Source organism: Spodoptera frugiperda, chromosome 10 (assembly GCF_023101765.2).
Source record: "Spodoptera frugiperda isolate SF20-4 chromosome 10, AGI-APGP_CSIRO_Sfru_2.0, whole genome shotgun sequence".
Classification (NCBI taxonomy): domain Eukaryota; kingdom Metazoa; phylum Arthropoda; class Insecta; order Lepidoptera; family Noctuidae; genus Spodoptera; species Spodoptera frugiperda.
The window spans coordinates 1,894,974-1,920,528 of record NC_064221.1 but is presented as its reverse complement, the minus strand read 5'-3'; the positions used below and the strand labels follow the sequence as shown (position 1 = coordinate 1,920,528).

The 25,555-nt window shown below is 37.6% G+C and overlaps 1 protein-coding gene across 1 annotated transcript; it reads right to left on the bottom strand.

Moving 5' to 3' along the window:
* Nucleotides 1–2,128: 2,128 nt before the first annotated feature.
* On the bottom strand, nt 2,129–25,555 carry LOC118277671 (lactase/phlorizin hydrolase-like). The gene is made up of 22 exons (XM_050696425.1): nt 25,400–25,555; nt 24,128–24,228; nt 23,165–23,306; nt 22,498–22,664; nt 21,538–21,795; nt 20,948–21,036; nt 20,464–20,611; nt 19,852–20,015; nt 19,127–19,279; nt 18,514–18,596; nt 18,163–18,283; nt 15,469–15,602; nt 10,994–11,103; nt 10,375–10,519; nt 9,620–9,786; nt 8,408–8,665; nt 7,138–7,226; nt 6,785–6,932; nt 6,034–6,197; nt 5,475–5,627; nt 3,010–3,098; nt 2,129–2,290 (listed from the first exon to the last, which is right to left on the bottom strand). The coding sequence occupies exons 1-22, from the start codon at nt 25,432–25,434 to the stop codon at nt 2,152–2,154; spliced, it is 3,057 nt and encodes a 1,018-aa protein (XP_050552382.1). The 5' UTR covers nt 25,435–25,555; the 3' UTR covers nt 2,129–2,151.

Below are 25,555 nucleotides of genomic sequence, written 5' to 3'. Positions count from 1 at the left end.
TGATTTGCTCGTCGATAGTATATGTGCGACTTCTGTCATCTGTCACTTGTCAGGTTCGCCACATATAAATGCTCCATTGGAGGTATTCCACGAAGCGCCCCCAGACAGAGCACACTTAAAATTAAATTACTCCGTGAAGCACACCAGTAGGTGCGCTTGTGACGGCCACATGAAATAAGGATAAACAAACAAACTTTCCCATTTATAATAAGTATTAAGAATTAATATTAGCATTGATGTATATTGGGTTATTGATGAGTTATCACGTGTCGTGTTATCGAAATGGCTCGTGCAATGTATATTCACGTGCGGTAGCGTACACAGGTATTTTATTGCTATGTCATTAGCAAACTGACACAATGAGCGATTTGTCGGTGCGATTAATCGGTTAAACTTTTATCCTATATACATATAAGTTCTTAAGTGTGGGAGAGCCATGCTTCGGCATTAATGGACTGGCTGGACCGAAGTTATACCACGGCCTCGCAGAAAACCGACGTGAAAGTGCGTGCGTGCGTTTTGTGAGTGAGGTTATCGCAGGCCCAATTATCCCCCTTCCCATTTTTCCCAATCCCCGATTTCCCAACAACCTGTGCTACGCCCATGGTGTCAATGGGCGGTGGCGATTGGTTACCATCAGGATCAATCGATTCGACTGATCGTTTACCTACTTACACCGTAAAAAAAAGTGAATGTGAAATCTTCCCGGACCGTAACTTTCCCGGGAAGCGTAAAAATGTCGCTACGACAGGATCAAATTCCACTTATAACATTCGTGTACCATGCAGCGAACCTTATAACACTCACGTTTAGTACCAAGTTTCAAGTTATCATTACAATCTTTTAGGCTTAGTATTATATGTCTTAACTAATCTAACAATTTTACTCAATTTTATCTTCAAACATAAAACAAAGCTATTTTTATTGACGCGCGGCTGGCTGACAGCTTAATTCAACCTTGATTAATCATCGTTATCATATCAATCCCACATCACACGCCCACCGCTGAACATAGGCCTACCCCAATGACTTCCAGATAGGCTGGTTGGAAGCGCATTCAGCGCCTTGCTACAACCTTAATTAGGTCATCTGTCCACCTTGTGAAGTCTTGGTTTTTTGGAACCTTCAGAAATTTTCTCTTGAGCTCTAATTTGTTTGTATGTATGTTTGTTACTCAACCATGTCAAAACGGAAACAGGGGTAGATTACGGTCTGGAATGACATTGTAACATGTAGGCTCGCAGACCCGTGCGTAGGGCGCGGCGCGTTCTGCGCGCCACCTCAAAGGAACATCAGAACACCACAGATGGGGCCCAGTAGGGCTGATGCCTGATCCAGAGCTGCGGACTATCTAGCGGGTTCTCCGGGGCTCCGGGTCGAAAAGCAGGAGTACGAATGTGGTGGTTTTTAGTCAGTAAGATAGAGAGTAAAAAATAAATATGTAGGCTCCGGAGCTGCGGACTGTTTAGCGGGTACCGGGGCTCCAGCTAGAAAAGCAGGAGTAGGAACGGAGTGGTTTTCCCCCCTTAAAAACCAAAATATAGGCTACTTTTAATACCACGGGAACGTTGATAAAGCCACTGACAGAAGATAGTGAGGTAATAAAAAATAAATCTCATAAATGTCTACCATAATGGTATTGTGCTGCCATATTTGCCTACTTGTATAAAATATAATACTACAATATACGAGTATTATTATCTACAGTAATATTATAGCTACTTATTACGTACAGCTGAACAATCATGTTTAAAAATCATTAAATATCATCCGGGCACGTGACCACTGGATGTAACCATCATTAATCGCTGAATTTTAATATTACAATTTTAATCCCCAACTACCCTTTATTTTTTGAGGGTGGAAAATCATCCAATTATTTCTCTCCTTGGGCGAGGAGAGAGGGAGTGTCAGACTCTTACTGACTAAAAACCACCCCGTTCCTTCCCCAACTACCTTTAAATTTCTAACTCTCAAATGGGCGGCAATGCATTTGTAACGCCTCTGGTGTTTCGGGTGTCCATGAGCGGCAGCGATTGCTTGCAATCAGGTGATCCGTCTGCTCGTTTACCGGCTTATACTATAAATAAAAACATACAAAATGTAATAAATGAAACAATTTTTCAAATAGGTTTTCAGTTTTTTTTTAATTTAAACGTAATTAAGTCCAATATGTCGATGGTTGACGGTCCGACTCCTAGTTACTCTGGAGTAGTATCGAGCGGACTCTCTTGGTGTTCTGGTGCGATTCGGATCCTTGAAGTCCACTGCGTACAGTCCGTAGTATACACTGAAAGTTACAAGAAAATCTTTTAATTAAGTATTAGGTAAGCATATTATAATATACTAAAAATACAGTAAGATTTTTTCATTCCGCTTATACATGTATTTTTTTACATGCGGCGTGCAGCACCGCCCTCCCGCCCGCAATTAAATGCTCATGCAGTAGGGGTGCAACATAAAACACATACATAACATGAAAAATTGCAGTATAGCATGGATTTCCGCAAAGTAACGCCTGATTCTATTCTATAAGCATATAATATTAATAGGGATGATGACGGGCTTAAAAAGGTAATGAAAAAATATTAGACATGTATTTTTTTTATTTTGGCATATAACATAAAAAATACTTCGATAAAACGAATCAAAGTTTAGGAGTCATGGGAGCAAATACGTCATTTCTACGTATAAAATGTACCTAGAAGTTAAATCACGCGATATTTCAAAACAATGTATCTTCGAAAGTATTTGTTTCCGTAAGTAAATAAAAAACACGTGTGTAATGTTTTTAAATAATTTACAAGACGGACATTAAAATAAAAATTAGTCATCCTATTATATTTTTACCCTATTACTTTTTTATCAATGGCGATTTCGGTAATTCGCTTTCTAGGTAGGTTTTTACTATTTTCCAATTTACTTCCCAGGTAGGGCAATTCTCAGCCAAATTCTTCGAATAACATAAAAAATGACGTAAAAATATATTGTTTATATTGTAATACTTACTTATAGCCAACAAACCACTCGAAATTGTCCATCAGCGACCAATGCAAGTAACTAGTGACGTTGATCCCATCGTTGATAGCAAGCAGTATCTGAAAGTTTAAAGTAAACCTTATATTTTTATAATAACTATCATGAGAGATTAACATTAGAACTTGAGACGGGATATGTACCATCCCAACAAACATTATGGCTGCAAATAGAGCTTACTTTAGAACCTAAAGTGTTATGAAGGTAGAATAGTAGCTTCAATTTCTTATTGTAGATCTATACTGCAACTCAAGGTGTTACAATTTACCTTATTGCCACCCTCTAACCGCTCAAGCAGTAAGTAAGATACATCATAGATCTACTGTGCCCCTTACGGAGTTTATATTCATACATTTGCTCCCTTTATAGCGCTCAAAGTGTCAGTAAGCAGCATGTAGCTCTACCATACCGCTTGAGGAGTCACTAGTCACTTAAATACTACTCTTACAGCGCTTTAAGTCTCAGTTAGCGCTACTGAACCTCCACAATTGCTCTACTATAGCTCTTAAATTCATTCTGTAACTCCACTACATCGCCACTGTGGAACCTAAGGCTATAAGAACTTGTGCCCAATCCAGGGGTATAATAGAGTTATAGCTCACTATAACTCCTATGTGATAACACTTATTGATGATTTGTTTAGCTCCTTTATATATCTGTTATAACTCTTATATTAGCGCTTAATGTTAGTTGGGATGTTTATCTGTGTCTATGAGGTTTCGATATTTCGGCACTGTTGCAAGCGCCATGATCACGATCCCGTCTTAAGTTCTAATATTAAAGATAGTGACCATGTCAGTTTAAAAACATATATCATTAGTTATCATATTAACTAAAATCACGGTTTACTTATGTACATCAATGGAGAAAAGCTCTATTAGTTTCGAGTCACGGAGAAATTCTTGCTTATGAGCAGCGTGCACAGTTACAGTGAGAGTGGAGAGAGTAGAGCTTTTCTCCATTAACCCGTTGTCTGTCGGAACGCAGATCTACACGAAACACAATGCGTTTTCTATTGTGTCTTATATACCGACATACAAGTGGTTAATGTACGTGAGTAAATCGTGATTTTTAATTAAAACTTATGACATAGGTTACATGCTATGATACTAGCTAGGGAATGCTAATCCCGCCAGATTGAGGCTCAAGCGAGATCTCACCAGAAGGGCCATTCATAAATTACGTCCCACGAATTTCAAATTTTTGACCCCCTCCCCCGTTCTTGTCACAATTGGTCACATTTGTGAGACCACCCACTCCCTAGTGTGACGTCATATTTTATAATTTTACATTACATTTACATTTTACTACATCTAGAAATAATGTTTAAATTAAAACAGAATTTGTGAAATTTGTTTTATTTCATTTATTTTTTTTTAGTAAAATTAACATAATATGACATGAGTTTTGTGTTTTAAGGAGTTAGATTATAATAATTGAAATGTGACGTCACAAAATTTAGGACCCCTCCCACCCCCTTGTCACACAATGTCACACTTCGTCGACTCTCTCCCTCCCCCTTAATGTGTGACGTAATTTATGGATGCCCCCAGACTAGAAATACAAGATCTCGAAATTTACGAGATCTTGAGAAATAAAAGTAGCATATGTGTTATTCCAGATCATAATCTATCTGTTTCCTGAATTTTATCCCGATCCCTTCGGCCATTTTGCATTTTTTTTTAATGACAATTTACAGAATTTACATTTCAACAATTTTATTATTGTTTAATATTGACGTGTAAAAGATTTACATTGTAACCTATTTGCTAATATAATAGTTTTAATATTTTGAAGATATTTTTCAAGATATCCTTTATTAGTTAAGCTGATTAAACAATCAGTGTTTGTAAACCTGGTCAAATAAATGTATAAAACGTGATAGCAGTTGATTTAAAATTTGTGAAAATTACAAAAACAGTTTTATATCGAGCGGCAATGAAATCATGCGATAATGATTGCCATAATATGAACTCTTTTTGTTATTTTATTAAATGTATATGTACCTATATTTCTATATATTATAATTATTATAACATCGCCTTGGAATATTCTGTTATGATGTTGTAATTGTGTCTTAATAAATAAATAAATAGTTATCACTGGATAGATCTACAGAAGAACAAAATGTGATAATCAAGAATTTATTGCTCGTTCATCTCCATAGGAATCTACACTTCGGAACGAGCAAATAGCTTCACTAGAGGACTGACCGATAGAATTTTTTTAATAATATAATATTTACTTTGACATTCAAATGTACCTTTTCGGTCTATTTGAAATAAATAATTTTGACATTGAATTTTGACTTTAAAAGAAGTTGATTTTGAAATTGATCACACTACGAGCCCTTTGTATTAGACGAACAATGATGATACGGGAAGAGAAAAGATGGTGGTTCTATCGCCAAAGGGTCAAATTGTTATTTTTGTCTTTACCTGTTCCAAATAATCCTTGGTATATTTCACTCTGTTCCAATCATTGAGTTGTCTGTTCACTTTAAGGAAGCCATTCTCTGTTATAATGATCTCTTTTACTCCGTAATTATCGTTTATCCAGTGCAGCTGTTTTCTTATACCTTCGGGATGCATCTGAAATTTTTCCGTTCCAAATATAAGTATAGGAAGAATGATTGAATGATGAATTAATTTTAAGCAACTAGGCCAAAATCGACCAGAAGCTGCGGACTGACTCCGGAGCTGCGGACTGACTCCGGAGCTGCGGACTGCCTAGCGGGTTACCGGGGCTACGGCTCGAAAAGCAGGAGTAGGAACGGGTTAGTTTTTTGGTGAATATCTTGACGGTTGGCGAAATGGCTAGGTGACAGTGTGACCTGGGGCCTTAGTCTGCTATTATTACAATTGTGTCACAATGGTCGATCATTGAGCAGTGCAAGAGGGAAGGAGCTATACAACCTACATAGCTGCGTCCGGACCATACATGAATAGTTGGAGAAAATAAAAAGGTGGAGAAACGTTTTCTTTAATCAACATTTACCGCGAACCAATCCACTTCTCCGGTAGTCCAGGATGGGTCGCTATCCATCACCATGCCCAGTTCTTGGGAGCCGTACAGCGGCCAGGGTCCAATCTTCTCACCAGGTCTCGGTGGACGTGCCAAGAAGGTTGTATAGTGGTTTAAGCCGTAGAAATCATATGTTCCTGGAATTTAAAACACAAAACTTTTTTAATGGAGTTTCTTGCTCATTCTTCCCCATTCGAAGCTTCACTTTGGAACGAGCACGTTGCCTCACTGACGGATAGGCTGACAGACTTTTATTTATTTCTTTCTTTGTTGACGTTTCAAAAGTACGGTACCTAAGTAAATGGTTTAATTGGAATAAATTATTTGACTTTGACTTTGAAAATTGATGTTTAACATACGTGTTTGATTGAATTCCAAATGGAATTTGGTTTTTTCTAAACTTATTAATAAATTCCTAAAAAATATAAACTTTGGATATCTTTGGTTAAGTAGTTGCAAACGCGACTACCGAGCAAGAGGTGAACACAGAATATTGGGATTTTAATGCATTACCAGTATTCCACAGCAAGAATTTTAATAGCATAAACCGTAGCAATTTCACAGTAATGCCTATGAGCTATTGTATCTCAATAAATAGTTACTCATTACATGGGACTCATAACATAACTTGTGAAAGGTAGGTATGACTGCAACTGAAACTGGAAATTAAAAGGTAGATAAGAAGAAGAAAATATACTATATTTAAAAAAAATAAAGTACTTACCTCTAACAAATTCAATTTCTTCAGGAGTGAAAGGAATCACTCTAGGATAAGGATAGCCCTCTTTCTTAGCCTTATCATTCAAGAACTTCGTGATTTTGGGAGGCCAACCTCCCTCTTTTGAGAAGACTGGGTGACCGTAGCGGCCTTCCTGAAAGTCAAAGTCAAAATCATTTATTTCAATTAGAAGGCACTTTTGAACGTAACGCAAGTAAACTGTGGATCATTAAACTTACTTTGATAAGTTTAATCGATCCAGCCAATAGCCAGATAACCGCAAGCAAACATATATACATAAATACAAATCAAAATGGGATCTCCTTATTTTTATAATTCTATTATAAAATCTGACTTACCCAATGTTCAAGTGCCAGTTCGGACAGCTCCTTGTCTGCAGGAGTAGCGGGTTCAAACCAAATGAAAAGGTTCGATAGGGACACCTTTCCTGGAAAAAAATTAATAAATGAAAACATCGAATAATCGAACTCAATAATAAATTCTCTTATTCTCTCGCCTCTTATTCTGCACTTAAGAATATTTGAGCGACGAGGGAATTAACCATTTTTCGTTTTTTTTATTATTTGTTTATATAAAAGACTAGCAGTTACCCGCGACTTCGTTCGCGTAGAATAATGACTTGTAGCAGAATTTGGGCTTTTGAATTATTTGAATTTGCTGTAAACTCCACGGAGCTTGAGACCTTTCCAACGAATGCAAAACCATTGAAATTTATTTACGAGCGTTTTTGAGTTATAGATTTAGGAAAGAACACCCGACTTATTTTTATATATTATAGATTATTCAGTGGGAGGTCGTTACGTCATGTTACCTACTCTTTAAAATGCAGTAAATCGTGACGTCATCGTCACACGATATTTCAAATCAATTTATAGTCAAAAAGTATTTAATTTTAGAAGTAAATAAAAAGTACGTGCATTATATTTTAAAAGAAATCAAAATAGGTCATTACCCTGTTATTGTTTTTTTTTATAATGTTTTCGTCTTACTCAATGCTAATGGACATCTAATGACACCTAATCGAAGAACCGATTTTAATTGATACCTATTACCTTATCTTATTGTAATTAATCACTGCAAAAAGATGAGATTTAAAATCCACAACGGGTCAATGAACTTTGTTTTTGAAATGAAGCAAAAAAAGGGTTTTTTCTTAGTCCTTTCCTGAACGACTTTGAATGACGGAAAGAGCTAAATCTAAACTTTTAATTTGTTTTGTCTAATTTGTCAGATTGGCCTGTATGTATGTATGTATATTTGTGTGCGATTTACTCGCATTTGGCTAAACCGATTTTGTAGCGGTTTTCAGTATAGTATTTTTTAGACTAGGAAGAAGGTTTTCAGAACTTACTCAATAAAAACCATCCCGTAAATCCTCCTTGAAAATGAAATCAAAAATGTTTTTTGGGTAAAAAACTGTAATTTTTTTTTAAACTGACATGGTCGCTAACACTATTATAAGAACTTATGACGGGATATTTACCATGTTTATCATTATCATATATGATATTTATATATTTGTGGAAATATCGGAAACTCATCGAAGTGAAATAAACATGGTAAATATCTCGTCATAAGTTCTAATAATAGTGTTAAAATTTTGCTTACCATGATACAAAGGCCTGAACTCCTCATCATAAACCCTCCAAGCTTTAGCATGAGCTAGCATGGTGTTCTTGTTGCACAAAAACCTTCCAATATCCTGATCCTGGTAATAGGGTACATGACCCCTATTGTACCCCAGTTCGCAGATGACAAAAGGCTCGTTCAATGTCACAAATATCTTGACTCGATCACCAAATAGAGTGTAGACGACCCTCGCATAGTCTTCGAACCAATCCACTATTAAAGGATTCGCCCAGCCACCTGGAATAAATAGACTTTTTGATGTAATGTCCAGTCTGTTAATCTTCAGAGGGGTTTGTAGAAAGTTTGGCTGCTTTTCCACCAGAGATATGATATGTAGCTATGGTACGAAGATGTAATAGTTAAGCTGTAAAATTATGTGACCGTTTCCACTGATACTAATCTATGTAGCTGTGTGAGGAAGATGCGCAGTTCGAGTATGCGATGCATCGATAGTATGAAAGCCATCGTATGCATTCATAGCACGTATGTTTTAATATAATAAACATAGCTTAGCTGAGTCCGTTTCCACCGGTGCTTAGTTATGTGTACCAATAAATTTGATTAGTGGAAGCCAAACGCATCCACAGTATCTTTGGTGGAAAAGCACCATAAGAGACTACATTTTTAACAGCGACCATCTAGCACAGTTCTTTAATAAACCTGATTATATTAAGCTTACAAAGCGTTGAGATTATGCGAAACCGCTTGTTTGTAGAGGAGGCCCATGGTCCGGCAGTGGAATCTTAAGAGCTATTAATGTATACAGGGTGACTTTGAATTCGACGTATTCTTCTCAGAAGGTGATAATACAACTAATTTCCTACAAAATTAGCCCTGAGGTCCTTGGGCGGAAAGTGGCTAGTTTCTGAGATATTCAACATTTTTGGTTTTGGTAAAAAAATCCCGAATTAATTACAAACACATCAATAAATAAAAATACTGGTTGGATTTTAGTAGTTTTAGTTTTAACCAGTTGCCAATACATCAGTTATCATTTATAAATAGTAATAATAGCAGAAATATCATTTGTTTTAAAATAGCAAATAATTTCCTATGTAATTTTGTTTTGTGTCACTAATTTGGTCGATAGAAAACTGGATTTATTTCAAAAAAAAATATGACACTAAGCGGAATACGTCGAATTCAAAGTCATCCTGTATAACGATAGTGAAGACACAAGAGCTCACTCACCCAAGTCCTGGAGAGACTGTGGCAGGTCAAAATGGTATAAGGTAATCAGAGGCTCAATTCCCTTCTCCAGTAGACCATCGATCAGGTTGTTGTAGTAGTTCTTGCCATCCTCGCTGATGTAGTTGGGGAACCCAGTGGGAAGCAGACGAGGCCAGGATATGGAGAACCTGGAAGTCAAGAATAGGTCTTTTAATCTTTCTACTATATAATGAAAGCTATTTTTTTAACTGCAATTTCCAACCCACCACTTCGGGTGTAGCTTACGCCGTATCTGCCGTATCAATTTTATGGCTATTATACTAGTGGCCATAATAGCCATTATTAATAATACGAGTTCTTACTCGCGTTGGGGATTACTACAAAATAATGACATCCCATTTTTTTATTTCATTTCAGAAATTACAAAATTCCAAATATTTTCTTCCTTTTTTTCCGCGTAAAGCATGCGTTCAAAAGTTGGCAGTAACTTTAGGAGAATTAATGTATAAGGGACACCAAACATGGACTCACTGTTATAGCATCGATAAGTCCTCTCTTTGAGGCTTGAGAGATAGGGCGGGAAGAGCCATTAGATGATTCTCCCCCTTTAAAAACGGGGGCCCTTAAACTAATTTTTATATGGGCCCCGTCAAGGCACGCAACATGCAAGTGTGGAGACTGGTAAACCTCTCTTGCATCTAATCTCCTATATATTTAAAGGAGTGCTATGGTCCAGCAGTAGTCTGTGTCACACTGTTGATGTGTTCAAGAGTTACCTGTATATATCCACTCCCAGTTCCTCTAACATCTCGATGTCCCTCCGCCACAGATGGTAGGAGTCACACGCCACGTCCCCATTGGCTCGTCCCTTCAAATCAGGATGCGTGTGTAAGAGCCTGTCCCAATCACCTTCGCCCTTATCTGAAAAATTATGATGAAGACTGTTTACAAAGTCTCCAAAAGAATACGCTTTTTGTATTCTGAAAAGGGTTCATCATTACGGTGCAAAAAGGCCAATGCTCAGCTAAATGCCATTAAGGCCAGGCATCCATTTGGGCTCATTGATTACGACACACGATAAGGGGGGGGGGGGGTCGACAAAGTGTGACTTTATGTGACAAGGGGGCGGGAAGGGTCTTAAAATTCGTGACGTCACATTTCAATTATTATAATCTAACTCTTAAAACACTAAATTGGAACTATTGTCAAAATCCTCAAAAAAATCTAGATGTAAAATTATAAAAAGTGACGACACACTAGGGAGGGGGAGGTCTCATACATGTGACCAATTGTGACAAGGACAAAAATCATGAAATTCGTGTGACGTAATTTATCTCTTTCATGTTATGTCAAAAACTGGAAACTAGGCAGTTGATTAATGTATTAAAGACTTACCGCTAACATTCCAAGCACCTTCGACCTGATATGCAGCAGTGGCTACTCCGAACTTGAACGAAGGTGGGAAGGTCGGTTCTTCTGTAGACCAGCAACGGGTGATCAGGATGCTGTGAATGTCAAACAAACACTTTGTAGCAGCTAAACCTTTTAAACCGTGGAAAACTTAACGGATTGCCAGGAATCTGGCTCGAAGCAGAAGTAGGAACGGTGTGGTTTTTAGTCAGTAAGAGGCTGATTCTCCTTCTCGCCTCACTTAGGGCGAGAGGTGTAATTGGACGAAATTCCCGTCTTTAAAAAAAGAGAATAGGCTAGATGATTATTTTTTATTTTAATGCTAGTCTTGTACATTATTTTAAAATGTCAGACACACATATTTTTATTTTATCAAATACTTTCAAAGATACTTCGATAAGAAATATCGCGTGGCGTCGCTTCTAAGTAAGTTTTTTTTTTTTTTTGATGGAATAGGAGGCAAACGAGCAAACGAGTCACCTGATGGTAAGCGATCAGCGCCGCCCATGGACACCCGCAACACCAGAGGAGTCACAGGTGCGTTGCCGGCCTTTGTTTTTTAAAAAGGAGTATGCTCTTTATACATCGTCTATTTCGTATTTGCTTCCATTACTAAACTTTGATTCGTTTTATCTAAGTGTTGAGTAGGTTTAAAGTAATCGAAACGAAAGCGCGTTCGGCGCTATGATTAGTTGGTTTATTCGAACCGGCTAATCAGAACGCGTCTAAAATTTTGTAGGAGATCGCAAGGTATGACGTTATAATATTTTTGCGTCAAATAGTGTACTTACTTCTCTAAAATTAGCTAGAAAAATTAAATAAATAAGCATATCGTCAAATTAAAGAATGATTGTAGGATTATTTTGGGATATTTCATTATATTGAAATGGCAAAATAATTTATCTTTGACCTAGGAAACTACCCAATTCACGTATCTAAAAACTCCGCATCGATAAGGTTTTAACAAAAACCCGTAGAACATTTTTCTCGAATCGGGGTTCTTTTTTTTATTAACGTTTATTACATAAGTGCGTGCAATTCATATTTTGTTTTTCGAGTGTATGTATGTTTTTATTTTTTGTACATAATAATGATGTAATGTGACTAAAAAAAACAATGGATTTATTTGTTACATAGATATAAATACACTATAATGTATATTTTTACTTTAAAAAAATAATTGTCTTAAGATTATAATTATCTTGTTACTTCTCATGCTTAATTAATTACTAGTGACCTCATTGGTATAATATCACGGCTTTCAAGTCCTCGAAGTGGTAGGCAGAGGTCGGTGGTTTACATAATTGGGTGTAATTACGTATGTAGGTATGTACCACTACCAGAGGCGGGTTAAACGTAGAGACCGCTCTAGACAAGGGCCTCATGGTGGCCCCACCTGTAGCGGTGTATACCTGTACGGTATACTGAAGATTTGTGCAAGTATACCGAAACGTGTGTGTGACAAAACTTGTACAAGGTTCTTGACTTGCACACTCCAGTATACTTGCACAAATCTTCAGTTCCGGTTCCACCATAGCTCGCCACGCGACCAGAACGCACGGGCACAGTAGACCCGTGCGTACGGCGCGTCGCGTTTCGTGCGCGCTTCGATGAGCCATCAGACCACCACAGATGGGGCCCAGTAGGACAGATGCCTGATTCGGAGCTGCGGACTACCTACCTTACGGGTTTACCGGCTCTGGCTCAAAGAGTAGGAACGGGGTGGTTTTTAGTCAGTAAGAGTCTGACACTCCGTCTTTCCCTCTTGTGTGTAGAGGAAGTCCATAATCCATTAGTTTTGGATTTTGTTTTTGTGAACCCATCAAATGTATAAAACAAAGTCCTAATGTGGGGCATAAAAAATAAATAAAAAAACTGCGTATAAAAAATTGACATAAAAATCCAAAAAATTAAAAACAAAAAAGAAACTAAGATGCCAAAAATTACTGTTATAACTAGTTATAAGTACTGATAGATAAGTTTGAAAATCGGTCCACAATTGGCAAATAATAAAAAAACAAACATCCGAACGTAGTACTTCTTCCTTTTTAGAAGTCGGTTTAAATTATAATTTTGTTTAAGGAAAAATATTACAAGAATTATTTTCGAAAACAAATAGTACCTACTAGGTAAGTATGACGCCAGTGTTTAGGTATAAAGAAGCTAAAAAACAGTCTGCATTATAATGGTTTCCATGCAATTATAGTTGTTTGTCATTATTTCAATAGGTACCTGAATTTATCTTAACACTTTAACTTAACTGTCTAAATTATTAATTACTTAGATTAACATATTTTTATAAACATTTTTATAAAAATAGCGAATAATCGACATTCTTTTATTATTATTTTTTTGTATGAAATATGTGGGTTAGGTAACAAACAAAACGATTTAACGCATTTTATTTCTCAAAGGTAAAAACAACGGTGACTGATTAACAAAGGTGAATATCGAATATTCAATGTTGGTACCTATTCAATGTCAGGTTAGTGTACTGTGGGAGAGCCACGCTTCGGCACGAATAGGCCGACTCGACCGGAGTGATACCACGGCCTCACAGAAAACCGACGTGAAACAACGTTTGCGTTAGGTTTCATTGTGTGAGTGAGGTTACTGTAGGCCTAAGTACCTCCTCTTCCCAATCCCCGATTGCACAAAAGGTCGACCAACGCCTCTGGTGTTTGTCTGGTGGATGTCCATGGGCTGAGAGACGTATCACTAGATGTCAAGTAATTACTTATAATATCAACCATCGGTAACCGCAACACCAGAGGAATTACAAGTGCATACGTATTTTCAGACATATTGGGACGAACCACCACCGATTTTATTAACTCAGTCTATGTCTAGTCTGCAAATTATCAGTCTATCTACTTTTCACAACGGGTATCTAGCTCCATTTGCAGACAGACTGACTGAATTAATTGACATAAGTACTTAAATGCTTTGACTTTGACTTTAATTGTACTTTATCGACATCGTCCATTGACATTGTTTGCTTGAACAATAATTGCTTAGCCGCTAATCACTGCTTATGAAACCTACATAGTAAAAGGGCAAACCGTAGCAATTATATACGAAACCAGGAAAATGAAAGAATAAACCTAATTAATCAGCCACCAATGAAGCAAACATTAAGGAAAGTACCGCATTATTGCCGCATTTACGCTCGTTTATGGCCCAAACCATAGGGGTTATTGGAGAATCGGTCATTGGGAGGGGCCCAATGACCGATTCTCCAATAACCCTTAAATTACAAACTCCAAAAAGGCCGGCAACGCACTAAGTGTTTCCAGTGTACATGGGCGGCGGCGATTGCTGATAGGTCTGCTTTAACCTTTAGGTAATACGTCTGCTCGTTTACCGCTATATTCCATAAAAAATAATGGCTACTTAAATTACTATTCTTTATTAACGATTTTGTTCCGAAAACAATTGCTTAGGACTGTGTTAAGTAACCATTAAATGACTCTGAGTACAGCGGTTAATCCTAGTGTTAATTGCTAATCTGGCTCAAACTCGGAAACCACTGAACTGATTTGACAAAAACTTTAAAATGTTTAATAGGATATCTACTCCCACATGTTTTCCCACGGTGCTCAGTAAGCATTGATTATAACGTGATGTTTTACCTATAGCATTCCTTGATAAACGACCTATTAAATACAAAAATAATCATTCAATTTGACCCAGTATTTCTGAAAAAATAGGACGTTTAAACAAACAAACTAACAGCTTTATAATATTTTTAAACTGACATGATCACTAACACTATCATTAGAACTTAAGATGGGATATTTACCATGTTTATTTATGTCGATGACTTTCCGATATTTCAGCACTGTTGCAAGTGCCATGGTCACGGATGAACTGATCATCCGTGTTATAATTCCTGTGTTTCCTAATGGGTATAACCTGGGTGTCTTCAAAGCCCGAGTGAATAGGTTGCTTATGGGCAGACGTGCTCCATCGTAGGCCGCATCATCACTTACCATCAGGTGAGATAGCGGCCAAACGTCGAGCCATTTTTTTTTTTGAGGAGGGAAAATCATCCAATAACTTCTCTCGCCTTGGGCGGGGCAAGAGGGAGTGTCAGACTCTTACTGACTAAAAACCACCCCGTTCCTTCTCCTGCTTTTGGAGCCGGAGTCCCGGTAGACCCGCTAGGTAGTCCGCAGCTCCGGATCAGGTATCAGCCCTACTGGGCCGCATCTGTGGTGGTCTGATGGCTCTTTGAGGCGCGCGCGGAACGCGACGCGCCGCACGCACGGGTCTGAATCTGGTCGGGCGGCGAGCAACCCCTACTCGCCGTCCGCAGGCCCGCACTTACGATGGCCGGAGAAACGTTGACCCATTAAATATATAAATAATAAGTTTTAAGATATGGAAAATCTTACCTTATTACTGTGTAATTGAAGCAGTGGACATAGTACTACAATAAAATAACTGAGTAAACTTACCAAGACACAAGTACTCGTAAAGAATTCATTATGTATACTGATGTTACATAGTACATGACGATACAGCGTGTAATCTCGCAACTATGTATTATCTCTACTAGTCTTCTTAAACACTTATTGTTTGATTTTTTCAATTAACTTCACACAACCTTTATTTGAACTATATTCACACATATATAAAGGTGTTCTAAAAGTAACTGCCACGGCTTTAATGGGAGGTAGTATGCCCATGGACACTTGAAACACCAGAGGCGTTACAAGTGCGTTGCCGCGTTTTTGGGGGTTAGGAATTTAAGGGTTGTTGTTCGGGAATCGGGGATTGGGAAGATTGGGAAAGGAAGAATTGGGCCTCCGGTAACCTCACTCACACAACGAAACACAACGCAAGCGTGGTTTCTCGTCGGTTTTCTGTGAGGCCGTGGTATCACTCCGGTCGAGTCGTCCCATTCGCGCCCAAGCATGGCTCTCCCACACTTAAAAAGTGATTGATTTGCTACGATATATTGGCTATGTTGGGTTTTGAATGCACTGCAATTTATTTATTTATTTTAGGTACATGTAAAGATAAAAAATTCATTATCCGTTGACTGGATTCTCCAGCACATTAGCTGAAATTATACTGTTTAATGTAGTTTTAAGGAATCTCTATGAAAACTAATATTTGTAGAAGATAAACGGGTATAACATGAGGTGCCATAAAACGGCTTGGTTTAGGATGATTGTACAGTTTCTCATACTAACTGCGGTATTCAGAGACATTTATATATAACGTCATGCCTATAATCCGAAGGGGTAGGCAGAGGTGCACATTATGGCACATAATGCCGCTATACAATGTACACCCACATTTCACAATTTATGTTGTAAGTCCCATGTAGGTAGTGAGCCAATTGCCATATACCGGGCATATTTCCAGACTCCGTGCTACCACTGAGATAATTTTCGAAGAACCGAACATTTGCCAGTAATACTTCGTCCGACCCGGGAATCGAGTTTTAGCCGAGGCTAACGAAGAGCAATTGCATTTTTATATACCACTCGGCCAACGATATAGTAAGTATTATGAACTATTCCTTATAATATCGAGAAACTCTAAAGGAACCAACATTACCTATGAGCCTTTTTTTAAAAATAGGTTCGTTTTATACTTAAAAATGACGTGACTGGTTCCCACACTTAAACTTTGGTTACTGTTGTATTTTTAGAAGGGGAAAATCATCCAATTACTTCTCCGGCCTTGGGCGAGGCGAGAGGAGTGTCAGACTCTTACTGACTAAAAACCACCCCGTTCCTTCTTCTGCTTTTCGAGCCGAAGCTCCGGTAAACCCGCTAGGTAGTCCGCAGTTCAAGAATTGTTTCTTATACAATAAACAATAAAGTACGTGTCTAATGTTTTTTCATTATCTAACTGACGGACTAAATAGAATTTTAATTTTCATACCCCGTCATCATTCCTATTTACGATTGGTACCTAGAGAATATTTCACTTCAATCGTGTCTCCTTATTGTATGTATATCGACAACGCGTTGCTCTCCATAATCTACTAGGCACTTGCAATATTATCACTAGTTGATCGAGTAGAATTGTCGGGCAATAGTCAGTCAGGCAAAGTGTGATTGAGGTTTTTTGGTTTTTATTATAAACGGAGTGGTGTCTAAAATGGTGTGAGGTTAGTATATTATATGGCAATAGGCTCTCCTCTGTTACCTGGGAAAGGTGAAAACTACATTGTAGGTACCGTGAAGCAAGTACAAAGAGGAGATGTCATAATGTGATTGTGCACTGTGACAAATCAGATCGGTTGTACTCAATGATATTATAAGCAAAAAGGTATAGCTATAGGTTATAAGCGCTCAGAAAATGACACATTAAAATGTGGACAATTAGCAACGTGTTTTTAGTATGGGATTGCATGTTGGAATATAGAGAGGGGCGTGGATTTTAACGTCCTGCGCTCACCGTAAAGTGTCACGCATTATATGTTAAAGGGCAATCCCGTTATAACATCTCCTTGTTGTATTTGTTTCATGGTAGATACCTACTCATGCACAAATATCCTTCAGGAATCAAAAGATGTGAAGATATGTTAAGTTGATAGTAAAAATAAAACATATTTCTTGTCAAAGAAACTTTATTTCTACACTTATAAATTACAATTGATCATCATTTCACGTTTCTTTACACATACACACACACACATACTTAGTTACACATATAAATAACATACTTACTATATTTTTCATGCTACACAACAAACACATTTCATAGATTTAAAGCTGGTACTGAGAATTAAAAAAAGTAGTAGTATATAAGTACTTTATCCAACTCACTTGGACTACTTCATATTCTTATCTAACGGTGTGTCCTGAATAACCATATAATATCCATAACCCAAACATTCTCATTAACTACCACATATTCAATTAGTAGAATAGTATATCTGATGTTTCAGCACGGAGCTGGTGTAGGAACGGGGTGGTTTTTAGTCAGTAAAAGTCTGACACTCCTCTCGCCTTACCCATGGTGCGAGGGATCATTTGATAATTTTCTCCCCTAGGTAGGTATCTACTGTAATGAATAAAGTGGACAAAATAAACAGACACATATTATTTATCTCTGTTTCAACCATTTTCAATCCCTACTTACAAATATTTCTTTATTCTTATTATTTTCTTTCTTTTGCTAATTACTCAATAGTCTTTAGGATCTGTGCAATGTGTCTTGATGACTTTAGAGTAATATCTGGAGGACAGGCGTGGCGTTCTCGTGCGATTAGCATCCGTAAAATCAACTGCATAAAGTCCAAATTTTGCACTGAAAGAAATAAAAAAGAAAAACAATATTATATATATGATAATAACTATTGAGAAACATACTAACTGTCGTGTCGTGTTTATTAGTCCCGGTGTGACTTGAAATTAGTTGAGCATTTCTCGAATAGTTTTAAAAGTAGGTTACAATACACCTTATGTTACAATTGAAAAAGAAATGTATGGGATAACTGGTTCAATATTATTTTTTGCCTTTTTACTAAAAGAACTTACTCATATCCTTTATCGAAGTTATCCATGAGAGACCAGTGGAAATAGGCTGTGACGTTGACGCCATCTTGGATCGCGAGCGCCACCTGTCGAAGGCAGAAATTTGAAAAACTTGACTTCTTGAACCACTTTATGCAGAAAAGAGTCAATGTTTATTTCACTTCTTTATGCTGTCAAATTGAAATAACTAGGGGCCTACTCCGGTTCTCGAATCCGAAGTTACGTTTAATTTTCGGCCGTAGGTTTTATTGATTTACTAATGAAATTACTTAAAATAACGTTTTACTTTTAATTTCTAATCAAAATCTGTTTATTTATCTTCATTCCATTCGTTCATTTTTGTTCACAAAGGTTCGCAATAAATGGAATTGTAGTACGAAATCTGCGAAATTTCTGACGAAACTTCGTTTTTCGTTGCATTAGAATAGACCCCCTGGTCCGGGGTACGAAATTTCTTCATTATTGTAATCTTCAAACGCAACACTACCTCCCATTGAAGCCGTGGCAGATACTATTGAAGCTCCTTATACAACATGACTGTCACCAATCCACCGGTTGGAAGAACGCGTATTCAACGACTTGAAACACTTACTACCTACTACTTCTACCAACTTACTTGTTCCAAATATTTCCTAGTATAGTTCACAGTTCTGACGTCATTGAGCGAAGCATTGCTACTGAAAAATCCGTTTTCAGTGATCATGATCTCTGACACATTGTATGTGTTCTTCAGATAGTTTAGCTGCTGGCGGAGACCTTCAGGATATATCTGAAAAGTATAAATAGCTTCTATTGAAAAAAAATAGCGTCTATTTCATTATTACTTACCATCAGGTGGGATTATAGTCAAGCATAAGTTTATATAGAATAAAAAAAAAATTAAAGCTATTGGAATTGCTTGCCTCGTTGGTCGAGTGGTCGCAAGTGCGACTGCCGGGCAAGGGGTCTTGGTTTCAATTCCTGGGTTGGGCAAAGTAGGTACTACTGAGCTTTATTCAGCTTTTCTTAATTTTCTCAGTAGTAGCACGGAGTCTGGAATTGTGCCCAGTATATGAGAACAGGCTCACCCCCCGTTACATGGACTTATAAAATAAATATTGAAAAATGGGTGTAGGTATTTTACATTGTACAGTGGTATTACGTGCCGTAATGTACACCTTTGCCTAACCCTTCGAGGATAAAAAGGCGTGACGTCACGTATTTTAGACTAGTGTGATCCAAAGAATCCACTCATGAGTAGTCATAGCTACTTTCTTCATATCTTCCTTTCTTCTTAAAAGTGTAAAGTAAATTATGCTCTATCCTGATAAAAACAGAGTATAATATTAAATGCAAGAGTACCGATAACCATTTGATGTCACCTTTCTCCCACGACGGATCCGCTTCCAATACTATTCCCAACTCTTCGATGCCATCGACCAATGTCTTGCCAATCGCCTCACCAGGCTTCGCTTTCCTGACCAGGAGGCTGGAGTAGTGATTTAAGGCATAAAAGTCGAATGTACCTGTAAAGTTTTGGATAGCAGTTCGTATTAAAAGCAAATTATTTTGGTAACCTTCAAATATTATTCACGTAACGGTTTTCGAGGTAACCTGACAAACCACGCTAGGGGCCCATATCAATTAGTGGCCTTGCGTGACAAACGCCATGACGAGTATAATTACCCCCCTTCTCAATCGTCCCAATCCCCAATAACTCATAAATTCCTAACCCCCAAAAGGCCGGCAACGCACTTGTAACGCCTCTGGTGGTTCGGATGTCCATGGGCTGCGGTGATTGCTTAACATCAGGTGTTTCGCCTGTTCGTTTACCGACCTTAAACCTTAAAAAAATAAGCTGTTTATCGCTTCACACAGTTGCAGGAGTAAGCATTTAAACATAATTAACATATGTATTATGTCTGACGAAAGCTACAATACAAAAAACCTAGGTAGGAGTAAGACGAACCTCACCTTTCACCAGTTCTTTCTCTTCTTCAGTAAAAGGTGGGAGCCTGGGTTCTGAATAACCTTCGTTTCTGCTGTTGTTGGCTAAAATTTCTTCCAACTCCTTCGGCCAGCCTCCTTCTTTGGAGTAGATAGGGTGGCCGTATCTTCCTTCCTAAGTAAAGGGTATTTTATTAGTGAAAATTACGTCTTAGCTTAGTTCAATTACATTAAACTAGTGTTATTTAGTGGAACATAAATAAACCGATCTTCAGCATCGTCATCATCATCAACCTATAACGTGGCCACTGCTGACCAAAGGCTTCTTTTCGCACGGAGAAGGTTTGAGCATTAATTACTACGTTTGCTCAATGCGGGTTGGAAAACCAACAAATTGCAAACCTTGATTCAGATAAGGCTTAATAAACAAATGATAGTTTGGGAAAGGCTAAAAGAAAGCCAGATTTAAATATTAAACTTAGCAAAACTGAAATATATTGAACATACATACAATATACTGACGGGCGAGATTGGTAACTTCCACATCATTTTCTGTTGCTGGTGCCAGCCACAGGTACAGGAAGACAATGGCCACTTTACCTGTAGAAAATAAAATTTTTGCTTCAACTTTATGCTTTTATTTTCTTTATGGTATAAACCGGTAAACAGACGCAGAGCAGACGGATCACCTGATGGAAAGCAATCACCACCGCCCATGGACAATCGAAACAACAGAGGCGTTACAAGTGCAATCGGGGCCTTTTGGGGGTTAGGAATTTAAGGGCTGTTTGAGAATCGGGTATTGGAATGATTGGGGAGTAATTTACAACTCACAAAATTATATAACCCATTAAACCATATTACGGCACGAATGGGTCGGCTCGACCGGAGTGATATGACCTCGCAGAAAACTGACGTGAAACAACGCTTGCATTGTGTTTCATCGTGTGAGTGAGGTTACTAGATGCCCAATAACCTACCTTCCCTATCTTTATTTATGATAAACCTTTCTAACTTAGCAGATGCCTATAATTCAGTAGTGGACTGTCAATGGTAGTTAGTTAAATAGGATGCATAACAAAGTTCCAATATAAAGCTTACCATGATACAAATGCCTGAAGTCTTTATCGTAGATCCTGTATGCCTTCGCGTGTGCCAACAGAACATTTTTGCTGCAGATGTACCGACCGACCTTCGGATCGTTTATGTAGGGAACCGTTCCATTATTGTAACCGGAGTCACACAGAATTTGTGGCTCGTTCACCGTCAACCAGATCTTCACTCGGTCGGCGTATAGAGAAAATGCCACTCTCGCGTATTCCGCAAACCAGTTGGATATGAGCGGGTTGGTCCAACCTCCTGGAGTGAGACATTTTCATTTTAATCAAGGTAAACCTTTTGGCCGATGAAATAGAGTTGGATTTGGTATATCATGAGGAACAATTTGTGTAATAATCTAATCCAAGTGTGAGACTTCATAACCTCTGAGTTTGTTTCGGCATTTCTTCTCAGAGTAGTCGGACAGGAAATGCCGGCCTCATCTAGCTATTTAAAATATTGATGTGTAAAGTGTTATTTTATAACCTACTTACAGAAATAAATATCATTTATCATTTAACGATATATCAACCACGGCTTTAATGGGTGGAAGTGTTGTGTTTGAAAGTTACTATAGTAAATATAAATTATTGAGTACCTATGACAACTTTTTTTCATACAAATAAATCTATGTATGAGTTTGTTATGAAAGAGCTATCTCTGTGTTGTTTTTTCTATCACTGTCTTGTTTTCATTGACGAAGAGACGCATCGTGCGAATTTGTGAACCACGTCATGCAAAGCAGAGTCAATGTTTATTTAACTTCTTTATGTACTCAATTTTTACGAAATTTCTTCATTATTGCAATCTTCAAACACAATACTACTTCCCATTAAAGCCAAGGCAGATACTTTTAGAAAATCTTACATAGATTAAAATAAAAGAAAATACAACTAGTCTTTTAAAAAAATCTGTTCCAAGGAAGTAAGTCTTTAGAAAAGAAGACTGTTCAATTGTTCATACCAAGATTTTGAAGTCGTTGTGGTAGATCAAAGTGGTGCAGGGTAACAACAGGTTCGATCCCCTTCTCCAGAAGACCATCGATCAGGTTGTTGTAGTAGTTCTTGCCATCCTCGCTGATGTGGTTGGGAAGACCATTCGGGAGAAGACGAGACCAGGATATTGAGAATCTGTAATTGAAATAAGTAGATCCCTTAGATCGGGTTTGCATTAGGTGAAATTGGTAATAAAAGGTAGGGAAACTGCTAATATTATCATCATTATATCAGCCATAAGACGTCCTCTGCTGATCTGATATGACTGATCATAAGCATTCCCAAATTACTTCCAAACAGCCTGGTTGGATATGACTTACATCCGGCCTACATACTGGACAAATGGACAGTGCAGATCAGTAAATCCGTTTTTAAGGATTTTGTAGAGAAACCAGTAAAGAGTCTCTAGCCATAAACATTACTTTCTCATTTAGATTATTATGAAAGAACGAAAACTTCGTGATACTAAGTTCCAAATTAATTTCCTGAACATTTTGTATTTAAAAAAATCTTTTTGAATAAAAATATATTTAATTTCAGGGTTTCAACTAATAGGCTACGTCTAACTTATAGGTTACAAAAAAAAAAACAAAGTTCTTAACCAGGAGTTACTCCTGTAGAAGACCAGCCCTCACCTGTACATATCCAGCCCTAACTCCTCGCACATCTGCACGTCCCTCCGCCAGAGCCGGTAGGAGTCACACGCCACGTCCCCATTGCCGTCGATGGTGTCAGGGAACAGGTGCAGGTGTCTGTCCCAGTTACTTTCTCCTCGGTCTGAAATAGTACGGAGTTTAATGTCATCTCTAAATGAATAATACAATAAAAATCTTATTAAATTTAATAATATTAATATCATATTGGTCTACGAAATATGAAGAGATATACTCGAACTCTTTATGAAAAGAGCATACTACTTTTAAAAGGCCAGCAACGCGCCTGTAACCGCTCTGGTGTTGCGGGTGTCCATGGGTGACGCTGATCGCTTACCATCAGGTGACTCGTCTACTCATTTGCTAGGTGGCAAATGAGTAAAAAGAAAATGTTGGAGATGAGGTTTAAACTACGTGATGTTCTGTAGATATTGTAAGCTTGACATTTCTCGTAATTGTATGGACTATTTTTTTTTCTTGATATGTTTGCGTGATACTTTGTTAATTCGTTTGTACCCAATTTACATTGAAATTTGCATGGCGTGGGCCTGATAATGGCGATATATAATTGTATTTTTAGAACATCTTGAACAAATGACAAAAAACAATAAGATAAATAAAATTATTTCCTAACTTTTGCCTTTTCTAATTTCCTAACTTTTGCTAGTAGCTACGACGTTCCCGTAGGATAAAAAGTATCCTATCACTCAAGTCAGCTCAAACCCTGTCTGTATATCAAATTATTACAATTAATACGGAAATATTTCTGAGAAGAATAGACATGATGTCAAAGTCAAAGTCAAAGCATTTGTTTCAATTAATCCTAAATAAGGCACTTTTGAAACGTCAAATTGAATTGTCCGACAGTCTGTCTGTCAGTGAAGCTAGGCGCTCGTTCCAAAGTGTAGCTTCGAATGTTATAGTACGCTATGTAAAGTATGTTACCACTGGCGTTCCAGCCGCCTTCTATCTGCAGTGCTGATGTACCAGCTCCGAACTTGAACCCTGGAGGTAGCTGCGCTCCATATCCATTGCTGAGTAGAATACTGCCAAAAAATGAGAATAATTTAATTGACAAGACTTTTTTTGTCAAAAAGGGAGGCGCTTTAAGTTTTCTTTACCACCTTCAAGTTTTAGAAGTCATATCATATCACTATCTTTTTTCCTAATAATACTATGCTGAACCGCATCATAATCGGTTCAGCCAAACACGAGATAATAACGCACAAACATACATCTATATAGGACAAACTGTTCCGTTTTTTTGAAGTCGGGTAATGAAGATGCATTGGATGAGGTTGAAAGTCTAGGAGACAGACGATGTTTTGTTCGTTTAGTCGGATTCTATTTTTGGATGCAAAATGAGACTCGCGATTTAAATATAAAAGATTATTGTGAAATAAATCTCTTGCAATGTACGTTATTACAAAACTGGACGAAATCAAAAGGTGAATTACACTATTGGAGTTGCGTTCACTCATCACTAACAATATTGATCCTGGCTTACAGGAATTCAATAGTTACATAACTACTACAAATTAATTAAAACCTTAATGACATTATAATAAGATCGAAGATGTGTCATAAGGTGTAACTCTGCCTACCACTTCGGAGATAAAGGCATGACATCATAGTAAAGCGTGACGGTGATAGTCCGATACCATTTTAAGGGCCAAACGTATTAACTGAATTTAGTTGACAAACAAACCTTGAACTTAGCAGACACATATAATTAAAGCCAGACACTGAATAATGTAATTTAAATTGTCACTTTTTTTCCAATACTACGCTACGTAGTAAAACATTACAGCTCTACTACTACTATTTTTTAAATTGTTTATTTTGTTTGAAATTTTCATTTTCTTTTTTAATTAGGATTTTCATTAAGTATTTTGTTATACATATTATGCTTCTGTGGACTAGTTTTACTTGTTTTACTTGTAGCATTTAAAAATTTAAAGACCTAATAAACATTGACTACACGCTTGGCGTGGTGGCTGGGCAACCGGCTGCCACGCAACGAAAAGCGGGCCCGATTCCCGCACGGAGCAACTCTTTGTGTGATCCACAAATTGTTGTTTCGGGTCTGGGTGTGATGTGTATGTGAATATGTATATTTACAAACGCACCAACGACACAGGAAAACATTCTAATGTGGGGAGTGGGGGGGGGGGGCGTTAATAAAAAGGAAAATAAATTAAAGAATATATAACATACCTGAACACAGTCACTATTAAAACAATATTGAACATGATGTCAGTGTGACAACACCTCACAGACTGAAAATAACAAAATAGAATCGGACATATGCCAGAATTTGCAAATATCTATTATTACTGACTATTGCGCCTAACATTAAATGATACTGTACAT